At 54.5% G+C, this 12,784-nt stretch overlaps 1 protein-coding gene across 1 annotated transcript in view; it reads left to right on the top strand.

Moving 5' to 3' along the window:
• CPAMD8 (C3 and PZP like alpha-2-macroglobulin domain containing 8) overlaps positions 1–12,784 on the top strand; it is a 56,309-nt gene that overhangs the window by 36,904 nt on the left and 6,621 nt on the right. Inside the window, exons 24-36 of the mRNA XM_016209390.2 lie at positions 1,074–1,372; positions 1,940–2,165; positions 4,200–4,376; positions 5,441–5,522; positions 6,795–6,951; positions 7,080–7,154; positions 7,966–8,131; positions 9,114–9,200; positions 9,290–9,426; positions 9,843–9,998; positions 10,084–10,146; positions 10,778–10,962; positions 12,451–12,538. Coding sequence (XP_016064876.2) covers positions 1,074–1,372; positions 1,940–2,165; positions 4,200–4,376; positions 5,441–5,522; positions 6,795–6,951; positions 7,080–7,154; positions 7,966–8,131; positions 9,114–9,200; positions 9,290–9,426; positions 9,843–9,998; positions 10,084–10,146; positions 10,778–10,962; positions 12,451–12,538 — 1,898 coding nt within the window. The remainder of the gene's footprint in view (positions 1–1,073; positions 1,373–1,939; positions 2,166–4,199; positions 4,377–5,440; positions 5,523–6,794; positions 6,952–7,079; positions 7,155–7,965; positions 8,132–9,113; positions 9,201–9,289; positions 9,427–9,842; positions 9,999–10,083; positions 10,147–10,777; positions 10,963–12,450; positions 12,539–12,784) is intronic.

Below are 12,784 nucleotides of genomic sequence, written 5' to 3'. Positions count from 1 at the left end.
GTCTTCATTCTCTTAATAGTGTCTTTCAAAGAGCAGAAGTTTTTTATTTTGATGCGGTCCAATTTATCAATTTTTCTTTTATGGATTATTTTTTGTTGTATCTAAGAAATCTTTGCCAAATCCTACATTTTCTTCTCAAAGTTTTACAGTTTTATATTTATAAAATGGCTATGACCCATTTTGGGTTAATTTTTGGAGACCACACAAGGTATGGTTCATTTTTCTGCATCTGGGTAGCCAGTGGTTCCAACACCATCCCCCCCCCCCCCCCCCCAGGGGGGAAAAAGAGAGAGAAACCAGTTTGTTCTACTTATTTGTGCATTGATTGGTTGATTCTTGTATGTGCTCTGACCCGGGATCAAACCCACAACCTTGGCTTATGAGGATGATGCTCTAACCCACTGAGCTACCTGGCCAGGGCTCTAGCACCATTTCTTGAAAAGACTTTTCTTTCTGTATGGAATTGCCTTCATAGCTTTATTGAAAGTCAGTTTTTCATACATATGTGAATCCATTTCTGGATTCCCTGTTTCATTCCATTTAGTATTTGTGTATGTTTACACCAAAACTACACTGTTGTGACTCCTGTATCTTTAGAGTTAGTCTCAGTATCAGGCAGGGTGGGTCCTCCAACTCGATTCTTCCTTATCAAAGTTGTTTTGCCTCTTCCAGGTCCTTTGCATTTCCATGTAAATTCTAGAATCAGCTTTGTAATTTCTCCAAAGGCCCTGCTGGGATTTTGTTGGAATTATATCACATTTATAGGTTAATATCTCGGCAGTATTGTCTTCAGAGCCACAAACAGTCTGGCTCTCCATTGCTTTGGGTCTTCTTTAGTTTCAGTAGTATTTTGCAGTTTCCAGTGTACAAGTCTTGTGCATCTTTTGTAGGAATTATCCCTGTGATAACTGTCTTTTCTGTGCTATTGGAAATGCCATCTTTAAGCCAGCAGCCCTACCTCCTGAAGCTGCTGGCTGAGCCACAGTGAGACCCATTCCCCATTGTCCCAATTCTCAGCTCCAGGAACAGGCACAGGCGCCCCACAATGCCCCCTCTTCCTTTCCTCCATCCAGAGAGAGTCCATATCTCCACGCCCAACAAGTACGAGTTCCAGTATGTGCAGCGACCACAGCACCTCACTCGATTCAACCTGGCTGTGCGAGCCCACAATGACGCCCGTGTGGCCTTGTCCCCCGGGCCCCAAGACACAGCAGGGATGATCGAGATTGTCCTGGGGGGACACCAGAACACCAGGTCCTGGATCTCCACCAGCAAGATGGGTGAGCCCGTGGCCAGCACACACACGGCCAAGATCCTCTCCTGGGATGAGTTCAGAACATTTTGGATCAGCTGGCACAGCAGGCTCATCCAGGCATGGCCGGGCTGGCCTGGGTGGGCATGGGAAACTCATGGTTCTCTGATGTTTGCCTCTTCCTGCTCTGTGTCTGGCTCTGGTGGGGGATGGGGAGGAAGGAAGACAAACACAAGGCACCGCCTCAGGCTGCTCACAGTCTTCCTGGAGTTGCCTTAAAAAAAGTGGTTAGACCTATGGCCTGAGGAAACACCTGGGGATCTGGGAGAAAGAAAGCGGGTATGAACAGGTAAAATGGTGGCTGGGGGCACTTTCTGAGCCAAGAAGAGGGGACATAGAAAAGGAACAGCTAACACAGCTTCCTAGAGGAGGGACATAGTCAAACAGGGCAAACGAGGGCAAAGAATGTTCCAGGCAGAAGGAACGGCATGTGCAAAGGCCCAGAGGTTCCAGGGAGCCTGGTTACTTTGGAATCTGTAGATGCCATGCTTGTGTCTCTGTTGACCATTGAATGGATGGGGTGACTTCTAGTTTCTCTGATCTCGACCCTGTAGCCGGTGTCACTGCTACCTGAGTGCCACTGCATGCTTTCTTCAGCTTCCAGCAGCCTTGGCCTCTTTTTTTCAGGTTGGCTATGGTCCAGAGCCATCCAATGAGTCTGTCATCATGACCTGGGCCCTCCCCAAGGCACCAGAGGTCCAGTTCATTGGCTTCTCCACTGGCTGGGGCTCCAAGGGAGAGTTCCGCACCTGGAGGAAGGTGGAGGTGGATGAGAGCTACAGTGAGGCCTTCACCTTGGGGGTCCCACACAGCGCCATCCCTGGGTCTGAGCGGGCTGCCGCTTCCATCATAGGTGTGTCTGCTCCACGGCCTGGTTCAGAAGGGCAGGGGCAAGATCCCAGAGGGCAAGGTGGCTACTTTAGGCTGAGTCTCACACTGGGCTTTGCTGGGAACATGCCCCTGGGGCCTCCAGCCACATACCCACTCACCTGACAAGTAGTTTCTAGTGCCTTCTCCATGCTGAGCTCTGGGGACAATCCCAGAGATGACCCCAACCCTGCCCTTGAGGAGCTCCTTGCCTGGCCAAAAAGGCAGGTCCACACCTACCCGGTCCAAACCCTGTGTAGGGGCAATGGATCTGGGATGATATTCAAAGGCCAGGTGAAGCCAGCCAGGTACAGGGTGGGGAATGGGGGTCCTGGGAATCCTGGTGAGGGGGGCAGGCATTTAGGACATTGGCTGAATAGGGGTAAGAGGGTCTCTAGGGCTGTGCATTGTCTTCTGTAGCCCAGGCATGGGAGTGGAAAGTGGGGACTGTATCAATCTAACGTTGGGAGTTGGAAGGATGAGGAGAGGGTGAAAGGCCAGGAGGAGGCAGACGGATCTGAATGAGAGAGCCTCGGGCCTCTCTGACATCACAGAGTGGAAACCCTGGGGCTCAGGCGGGTTGGTGGTTGTGGCTGGATCAGAAGATATTGGAGTTTATGATTTCTGAAGCATGAGGTCAGCTCAGAGGTGGTTGAGGAAACAAGTGGCCCAGATAAAGGTGAGGAGGCACATGGGCAGAGATGGAGAGGAGGTGAATGCTGGACTTGTGTGCCAGTGCCTTCAACACAGTAGGGTAGGAGGGCAGAGAAGAAGCTGGGAAACCCAGAGGAGATTGATGAGAAAGTAGCCAGGCAGCCCCACCACTGGAAGAGGCTGCAAGAGCAATGGCAGCCTCAGTGTGAAAGGAAGAAAGGCCAAGGAAGGAAAGGAGGTGTGATTAAGGAACAGTGGGGGTTCTGGAGGGCCCATCAGCAGTTTTGAAGGCAGAGGCCAAGAAGAGGAAGACACAGTGCTGAAGGGATGAGAACACAGGAGACCAGAAATAAAAGAAAAACTTAAAAATGCACCAACAAAACTACACATGTCTGGAAACTTTTATTAAAAATCTAAATACTTCCTTGGCTGTGTAGCTCAGTTGGTTAGAGTGTTATCCTCATATGCTAAGGTTGTGGGCTTGAGCTCTTGTCAGGGCACACAGAAGAATTAACCAATGAATGCATAACTCAGTGGAACAACAAATCCATGTCTCTCTCTCTCAAATCAGTTTTTAAAATAACTTAAAAAAACCTGAATACAATTAAGAAAATCACATTTTGTATTAGAAGTTAGAAAAAGTATTTAGAATGATTTAGAATACAATGGCTGTATTGGCACATTAACATTTGTGAGATGCAGCAAAGTCATACTTAGAGGGAAATTCATAGCCTTGAATGCACCTGTTTAAAAAGCCAGAAAGAAAAAAGAATTCAGCATAATAAAAAGTCAGAGAAAGAGTACCTGAGTTAAAACCAAGGAATGCAGCCCTGACCAGTGTGGTTCAGTTGGTTGGAGCATTGTCCCATACATGGAAAGGTCTCAGGTTCAATTCCCAGTCAGGGCATACACCCAGGCTACAGGTTCCCAAGTGATCAATGTTTCTCACCTCTCTCCCTCTCCCTCTCCCTCTCCCTCTCCCTCTCCCTCTCCCTCTCCCTCTCCCTCTCCCTCTCCCTCTCCCTCTCCCTCTCCCTCTCCCTCTCCCTCTCTCTCTCTGTCTTCCCCCCGCCCTCTCCCCTTCCCTCCCCCTTCCTCTCTAAAATCTATCAATAAAAAAATAATTTAAAAATTAAAAATAAAACTAAGGAGCACAGAGGGAGGTGGCCACCAGAGCTGCGAGACCAGATGGGCTGAGTGGACCTGATGCAGCCCAGTTTCAAAGGGCAGCACAAGCAGTCAGAGGTGGGGGTAGCCAGTGTTAGGCCACAGGTAGGCTCCCACCTCCGTGGAAAGCTGTCCCTAACACAGCCAGGATACTGGGCAAGGCCAGCCTCCAGCCCAGCCCTCTTTTCCTTCTCATCAGGAGACGTCATGGGACCCACCCTGAACCACCTGAGCAGCCTCCTGCGGCTGCCCTTTGGCTGCGGAGAGCAAAACATGATCCACTTTGCTCCCAATGTCTATGTCCTGAAGTATCTTCAGAAAACCCAGCAGCTCAGCCCTGAGGTGGAGAGGGAGACCACCGATTACCTGGTACAAGGTAAGGGTGTGGGGAGGAAGGCAGCCGTGACTGCTGGGGGCGGCCCACACGCCAGGCACAGTGGATGAGGTGGAGGGAAGGAAGTGGGTGACTGAGGCCACTCTGGGTGACCTGATCTGAGCACTGTCAGCAGGAGCCTGGCATCCACACCTGAGTGCTGGTAATCAGCCATGGGGAAAGGAGCAGCATCTTTAAAAAATGTAGATTTTTTTTTTTTAACAATAAGAACAATGTAATATCCTTGAAAACATTTAGAATATTTAAAAAGTGTCCTATAACCTCCCTGTCGGCGTTGAATCTGGGTTTACTTTCCTGCCTCAGCACAGACTAGCTTTGCTGCTCTCGGCGCTCTCTCCCACGGCGTCCATGGCACGTGCCCACCCTGCACTGTGTGCGTAAGATTCGCCCAGCCAGCCGGGGCGGCTGTGGTCCTTTCGCCTCCTGTTGCTGTGTAGAGGGACCACAGTCGGCCTGCCTGTTGTCTGGCGCTGGAGCAGTTTCCAGTTCAGGGCTTTTAGAATGGTGCTGCCACAATTTGTCCCATTCGTGGGCTAGGTAAAGATAAATCTGAATATTGCTGGAGTAGAATTTCTGGGTCTCAGGATCTGTTCAGTTCATAGCCACTCTTGAGGCTCACAGAGCCCATGCCCCCTGCTGCCCTTCCAATAAGACCAAACGCCCAGCTTGGAGGCCCCAGTAGTTGCCTCACTTCCCTCCCTCACCCCCGTCCCCCGTTGCTCCCCTGCTCGGCCACGCTGGCACCTTCTGTTCTCCTAGTACACCAAGCCTCGGCTCCATTGAGTGGAGCAGCCCCCACCCCTGGGTCAGTGAAATGCTGTCTACCAGGCAGGACTGAGGGCCAGTGTGTGACCAGGAGTCACAGAGGTATGCCAGGGAAACAGAGGGATAAAGCAGAGGTTTCGGCCACTCCTGATGTGACATGATGGGGCAGTTTCAAGGATCCCAGATGTGGCTGTGGCATTGTTGTCAGTCTTGGGGTAAGACATTAGCCAGCCCGGCCTGGGCCATTCAGCAGGATGCTGTCACTTCTGCTTACCCCACAGGCTACCAGCGGCAGCTGACCTACAAACACCAGGATGGCTCCTACAGCGCTTTCGGGGAACGGGACGCATCAGGAAGCATGTGGTGAGTCCCACTCCCAGCACTGCCCCAGCGACTCCTCTAGGTACAGCCATGGCCTCATGTCCACAGGACTTGGGGCCTGCTCCCTAGGGTGACAAGGAGCCTGCCCGGGAAATGGAGACAGTGTGGTCCTAGTCCCAGAGTTTAGAGGATGAATGCAGGAGGCTCTGCCTGGCCCTAGGTGTGTGTGGGCAGGGTGATGGTTGCTGTTACTCTTTCCACTGTTGCCACAGCCCCTGAGGACCGAACCCCTGTTCTCCAGGCTCTTGGGAATAGGTCCTGGGCACTCTGGGCCTCCTTAGGGTCCACTAGCCCTGAGAATGGGGGTGACTCTGAGCAGGAAGGGATGTGCTGGGAGAAGCCTGGGTCAGGATGTTTGGGAGGAGTGGCCTGGCATCCGGTTTCCCTTGCAAGTGGCTCCCTCTGACTTTTAGAGTGACCAGGGCAGGGAGAGCCCAGTGAGGGGCTAGGCAAACCTGGGTCTTGGTCTCTGGGATCCTTGGACCATGGCGGTTCGTGGCATCATCGTGGATTTGCCTCAGCCACTTTGGGGCTTACAGAGACTGTAGGGCACCTCCAACTGTCCCCAGGGGCCTTCCTTTTCCCAAAGTGCCAATCTGAGGGCACTGGCAGCAGCTATGAGTGTAGAGACTGCCCTGTCCTTAAGCCAACAGTGTCCACTGCACAACCACAGTGCCTGGGATTGGGGCAGTGGGGATGCACCTGGCTGAGCCCTTCGGTGCACAGTGTCGCTCACTTGGCTCCAGAGGGGCCCAAGCTTGGTGACCTGCCCAGTCTCCCCGTTTTGGTCCCAGGGCCCCATCCTGCTGGTAACCCTTGATGCAAGGCCCCAGTAACACCCTGGAAAGCAGAGGCCTGCCCCTGGGTGGCCAAAGCCATTGATTCATTCTTCAGCCCCCAGCCCCCAGCCCCTCCGCCGGTCAGAATAGTGCACTGTGACTCATTACACACCTCCCACTGTGGACACACACGTGGTGTGAACAAGACCAGCTCCGTTGTGGTCATGACACCCAGAAGCCAGACAAGGAGCAGACCTGGGTGCTGCTGAGGTGGGAGGGTCTGGCAAGGAGACTAGGCTCCATCATTGGGCCAGCTGGGTGCCCACATACTTCCGCTGAGTGCTCCCAACCACCCTAGAAGGGCAGACTGGACTCACTTGTCTAACAGATGAGGCAGTGGAAGCTCAGGGTAATTCAAAGAGAATGCCACAGTCCCTCAGGGGGCACATGGGAGGCCCTTCTGGTCCTGTTTCAGGCTCACAGCCTTTGTCCTGAAGTCCTTTGCCCAGGCGCGAAGCTTCATCTTCATTGATCCACGGGAGCTGGCAGCCGCCAAGGGCTGGATCGTTCGGCAGCAGCAGGCGGATGGCTCCTTCCCAGCCATAGGCAGGATTCTGAACAAGGACATCCAGGTGAGCTGCCTCTCGGGCCTCCTTGTGATGCCTTGGCCCTGCCCTGCCTGCTCCTGGTGCTTCCTGGGGCCTGTGCTGCTGGAGCTGTCCCCTCTGGCTCGGGGTGAAGCCCAAGAACCCTCTTGCAGGGTGGGATCCATGGCTCAGTCCCGCTGACGGCCTACGTGGTGGCTGCACTTCTGGAGACAGATGTGGCCTCGGAGGTGAGCTCGGGGCCTGAGACATCAGGCAGGAGGAATGAGTGAGTGGTTTCCCCTGCAGGCCTGTGTGGGCCAGCCTGGGGTCTGGCTCCCCTGCTGTGTCATTCCTGGCACAAGCCCCAGGAGGGACATAGTACATCTCCACACCACACTTTGTAGCAGTCCCCATGCTTTTTCCTGGTCTAAAGATGGAAAGCGTTGGGAGGGCCTGCTTTCTGTGATCTTCAGGACACTAAAGCAGAGTCGTCTTCACTTGGTCCACCAGTGCCCACAGGAACACCATCGCTCATTTGCTAAATTCATTAGTGCTTCTACTCACTCATTTTTCCACTAACCATTATTAGTGGCCAATTTCTCTGAACTTAGCCCATCATTGGACAATAAATTGGGTTTCTGTCCTCCAACAGCTCACATTGGGGTGGGGGTGAGTGTGATCAGGGTTGGTAGACTCTCTGGAGGAGGCAACAATTGATTCGAGGCCTTGAAGATGAGAAAAGCCCGAGTAGGGGGTCTTAGAGGCCAGCTTGGTGATGAAGTGAGGTGTGTGTGGGGGTGGTCAGGGCTCTGTCTGTTTTCTTAGAGCTTCTCTGGGTCGATCTGCTGTGTTCAGACTTCATTTGGACAAAACTGGCACCAACATAAAAGAAAGGGGATGGGGTTTTGAAAACCTGGGCTGCAGGCAATGGGAGCCCCAGAAGGATGCAAAGCAAGGGGCTGTGAGCCGTCCAGCGCTCTCCCCTGGCATGCAGGTGGGGGGGGTGGGGGGGTGAGGGCAGATTGGTCTCCAGGGCTCCACTTTCCACCCATCCCACAGGAGGAGAGGGGTGCCATTGCCAGAGCGCAGCACTTCCTGGAGTCCAGAATAGCCTTGGCCTTGGACCCCTACATCAGTGCCCTGACTGCCTACGCGCTGACCCTGCTCCACAGCCCCGCAGCCCCCATGGCCCAGCGGAAGCTCCGCAGCCTGGCCATCACGCAGGGTAGGTGTCCTCCACCTGCCACCCCAGTGGCCCCAGTGTGGGGCCCACCCACGATGGCCCCAGGGAACAGTTCATGAGCACATACAGAGTGTAAGGAGGCATCTTATTTTGTTTATTATATTACTCATTCATTATTGCATCTCCTAGTGGCTTCATTTGATGATGTGGTTTGAGCCATCACTTTCTTCCCCCATGAAATAGGGAACACTCACCTCCCCCCATGAGGCAGGACACTGCTCAGGGTCCCCCAGGCTTCCTTAAATCACCCCTGGCAGGGTGCTGGGAGGCAGGGGAGGGCTGCTACTGGTCCATCACTGGGTGAGCTTCAGGCAGCCTTTCTGTCTTCAGGGTATCTGTCTCCCCAACTACAAAAGGACTGCTCCTTGTGTTCAGGGAGTGCCAGTCACTGAGCTGTGACTTCTCTGAATGCCCCAAACTGAATCCCCTCCCCTACCCCCCCTACCCCGCTTCCCCCCATATTCCCTGCAGCTGCACTGGGGCTGAGCTTCCATTCTGGCTTTTCTGCTTAAGACATCACCCGAAAAGGGGGGAAACGTTAGAAAGCAAGACTCTGAAACCAACCAACTGGATGTTGCTATCTATTTGGGACTAAATGCTCAGGACAGGGAGGGGGAGTGGCTGGTTCTCTCAGGGTTTGAGGGCCTTTTACAGCTCATGTGAGTCTTTGCAAGGGGGGAATGACTCCATGGGTGCTGAGTGGGGACACCTAGGGACATATCAGGGCTTAGCCAAAGGGGAGACCATTGATTAGTGATGTCTGCCAGGGGTATAGGAAGGGCTGGGTCTGTCACATAGTTGCAGATCTGAGACAGCCCCAAGGCTTTTCCTGTCCCAGCCATCTCTGCCTGGCACCCTCCTGCCACTGGGTTCCAGTCTTTGAGACCACGTGGTCTGGTGCACACCATGGGATGCCAGGCTGAACACAATGGGGTGTGGTCTCTGCCCTGTCCTGGCCTTGCAGATGGGGTCACCCACTGGAGCCTGATGGGTTCCCAGGACCGGGACAAGGACGCCTTCCTGGGCTTCAGTGATGGAATCTCACGGGCAGGTACTGCCAGCCCTTCCCCCACTGCCTGCCTTGGTGCTGGGTTTTGGGTCCTGGAGTCAAAAGGGCCCCACCCACCTCTTCTGTTGCAGTGGTCTCAGCAGACGTGGAAATGACAGCCTACGCCCTGCTGACCTACACCCTCCTGGGCGATGTGGCCATGGCCCTGCCTGTGGTGAAGTGGCTGTCCCAGCAGCGGAATGCACTCGGGGGCTTCTCTTCCACTCAGGCGAGCTGGGCAGGGCCAGAGCAAAGGGGCTTAGGTCCAGGCCAGGTCACTACCACCCAGGCTCAGGGCTCAGAGCTGGCCAGGAAGCCACTGGTGCTTCAAGTCCCAGGAAGGCCCCTTGCCTGCAGCCCCTGGGGACATGGAGTCCAAGAGGAGGCCTGAGGGACAAATGTACTTGGCTCTGGGACCAGGGATCCAGTCCCAGCCTCCATGGAGATGCCTGCCCACTGTCTGGGGCCCCAGGTCCATGGGTGCCTGCACTGGATCCTTTCTCCATTCCAGGCGCATGGATCCCTGGCTTCCAGAGAGGGTCCATGGTGCCCCTGATTTGGGCCAGACCTCCCGGGAGGGGGAGTAGAGGGACTGCTAGCCAACCTTGTCCTGGCACTGAGAGCATCCTCCCCTTCTGTCCCCAGGACACCTGCATGGCTCTGCAGGCCTTGTCAGAGTATGCCATCTTGTCCTACGCTGGTAGCGTCAACCTCACCATCTCACTGGCCTCCACCAACCTAGACTACCAGGAGACCTTCGAGCTGCACAGGGCCAATCAGAAGGTTCTGCAGACAGCAGTAGTGAGTGTTCTCAGGGCTGGGGGTGGGGGCAGCTGCTGTCCACCCATGTGTGTCTGCAGGCGATCACGGCGTCTTCTCTCCCCAGATCCCAAGCCTCCCCACAGGGCTGTTTGTGAGTGCCAAGGGTGAAGGCTGCTGCCTGATGCAGGTGAGGCTGCAGGGAGAGTGGGCTCACAGTGGCATCTGGACCCCTGGACCCCAGGAGGGGTGGGTGGGCGGGGGCTCTGAGCTCAGCATTCAGGGTGGATATGTATGCTTGAGAGACCCCAAGACAGACTGTCAGCAGCCCAGCCTGCCCAAGGCAGAGCCCAGTGAATGTGACCTCGTGTCCCCTTGGGTGTGGGGTTCTTCCAGGAAGATCCATTTCACTGGCTTCCACATGGTCCTCCCTCTATCACTAGGTCCTGAGGTTTAGTTGAGCTCTGGGGTGGGGCAGGACAGCCTCACAAGCTCTGGAGAATGGTGAGAGGGCAAATCTGCCTGGAGACCTTCGCAGCCTCAGCCTTCCCATCTCTAAAATGGGAACTCAGATGGCATGGTGGGTAGGAGAGAGAGTCCTGGAGGTGGATAGACCTGGGCTTGAGATGTGTAAAAATGGGATGGTGGTCTATCTAAATAGCTCTGGCCGTTTCAAGGCTAAGTGGAATAACAGCAGTCCTTGGAACTGTTGCTGATGGCACTGTCATCATCATTCTGGCCATCTTCTACCTGCTCCTGCCTTGCCTCCCCCCACCCACACCCCCAGAGCCCCTAAGACTTGGTCCTCCCACCCACCCCAGATTGATGTCACCTACAATGTGCCAGACCCTGTGGCCAAGCCGTCTTTCCAGCTGTTCGTGAGTGTCCAGGAGCCTGAGGCCGAGCGGTCCCAGCACCCAGCACCAGCATCCTCAGCTGATGATGATGACCCAGCAGCTGACCTGCATTCCCAGGAGTACCAGGTGACCCTGGAGGTGTGCACCAGGTAAGGCCGTCTGCCCTGTGCTTGTGTCAGTCCCAGCCTATCAATAGTGATGGTATTGGTTACAAGCACCTGGGATGCTCACTTGGGCCCCTAGCCACTTGCTGCCAGCCCCACAGACATTTCCTCCGACAGGCACCAATGCTGTGGTTGCACTGGCCCTGTGGTTCTTTTTGTGATTGTAGGATGCACCTCAGTGACAACTGCCAGGGAACAAAAAAACAAGGTTTATTGCTTACAGGTCTTAGAGGATACATGGCATGCCTGGGCCACACAGCAGAATTATGAGGACAGAGAGAGAGAAAGCACAGACCTGGGGCTCTGCTTTTGTTGGGTGGGGTGCCTAGGGTTTTGCGGGTTCACTCTTTATTGGTGAATTTAAAATATAAGTGGGAATTAGGGTGCAGGAAGGGAGAATTGGGGTTACTCAAGCAGTCAGTTTTCCAGCTCACCCAGAGCCTTTCTGAAAGGGGACCTTCTTGGGTGGGGGTGGCTTGGCTCCTTATCTAGTTGTTTAACAGTAGCTATGTCATACAGCTGGCAAAAGTTTATTCGAGAGCAATGCCTTTGAAATAGATGCCTCCACAATCAAAAGTATAATGTCACCCTCTTACATCATAATCAGAAAGCTTAATGTTAGTCACTTACGCTACAGATGGTTTTTGAAATGAGTGAAGGAAATGGAGGCTTCTGAATGGATGGAGCAGACCCCAGTGACAGCAGCCGGTGGGGATGACTGCTTGTGGCCCCTGCAGGATGCACCAACCATCTCCAGCCTCTAGGTTTCCCAAGGGTGACCCCAGGGCTGTGCCACCGTGGTTCCTTAGCTGCTGCTTATGAGGATGCTTATTGCCATGACAATGATTTGGGAGCCTAAATGTGGGTGGTTGCCATAGCAACCACAGCCCTTCTAAGCACCTGCCCTGACCTTGGCCCTCAGCCTGTTGGTGTTAGAAAGAACCCACTGTGTGTGCCATCTGGGTATGGGCTCGCTCAGGCCTCAAGCCTCAGGAAGCCTCCCCTGCCCACCCCAGGGCTGCGGCTACCCTGTCCTCTCGGGCCCACAGTCTGCAGGTTTCTCTCTGAATGTCAGACTCCCTCCCATCACCAACACCAACACCTGGCATGTAGCAGGCCCCAGAGGCCAATTACCACACTCCATGTCAAAGAAGGGGAAACTGAGGTCTGGCACTGGGGAGTGACTAGGTTTCCCTAGTCACCTGGCCGCCCATGCTGGGGGCACAGTGTGGCATTCCGGACAAAACTCAGCCCAGAGTTCATAGGCCTGAGTCAGGCCCAGAACCCTCAGCAAGGCCCTCTCCTTATGGCCTCAGTCTCAGCTGTGAAATGGGCTGACCGAGGACCCAGCAAACTGTGCAGATAGCCTGCCAGTGAGGCCCAGGGCAGGATGTCAACCGTGGGGGGGCGGGGCAGAGGCGGCCGTGAACTCCACCTGGGACTTGAGTTTGAGGCCTGTTCTCTTCTTGGAAGGTGGCTGCATGCAGGGTCCTCCAACATGGCTGTCCTGGAGGTGCCCCTGCTGTCGGGCTTCCGGGCGGACACGGAGAGCCTGGAGCAGGTAGGGCGGCGCTGGCAGGCAGAGGCCAGGTGGGGTCTCCGGCTGGCGGGCCTGCCCAGAGTGTCAATTCCCAGAACTTAGTAAAACAAAAACAAACCTTTTTGTTTGTTTGTTTGTTTTCCCTTCCTGGGCAAAGTTGGTGCTGTTGGGCTGGCTACCTGCTGAGGAGCCGGGGGTTGGGGTGTAAAGGGGTGTGGAGGTATGGGGGGGGTTCTCCTGTAAGGTGAGTCTCCCACTGGTCCATCC

This window comes from Miniopterus natalensis, chromosome 4 (assembly GCF_054644295.1).
Source record: "Miniopterus natalensis isolate mMinNat1 chromosome 4, mMinNat1.hap1, whole genome shotgun sequence".
In the NCBI taxonomy this organism is placed as follows: domain Eukaryota; kingdom Metazoa; phylum Chordata; class Mammalia; order Chiroptera; family Miniopteridae; genus Miniopterus; species Miniopterus natalensis.
This window is presented reverse-complemented; position numbering and strand designations above follow the sequence as displayed.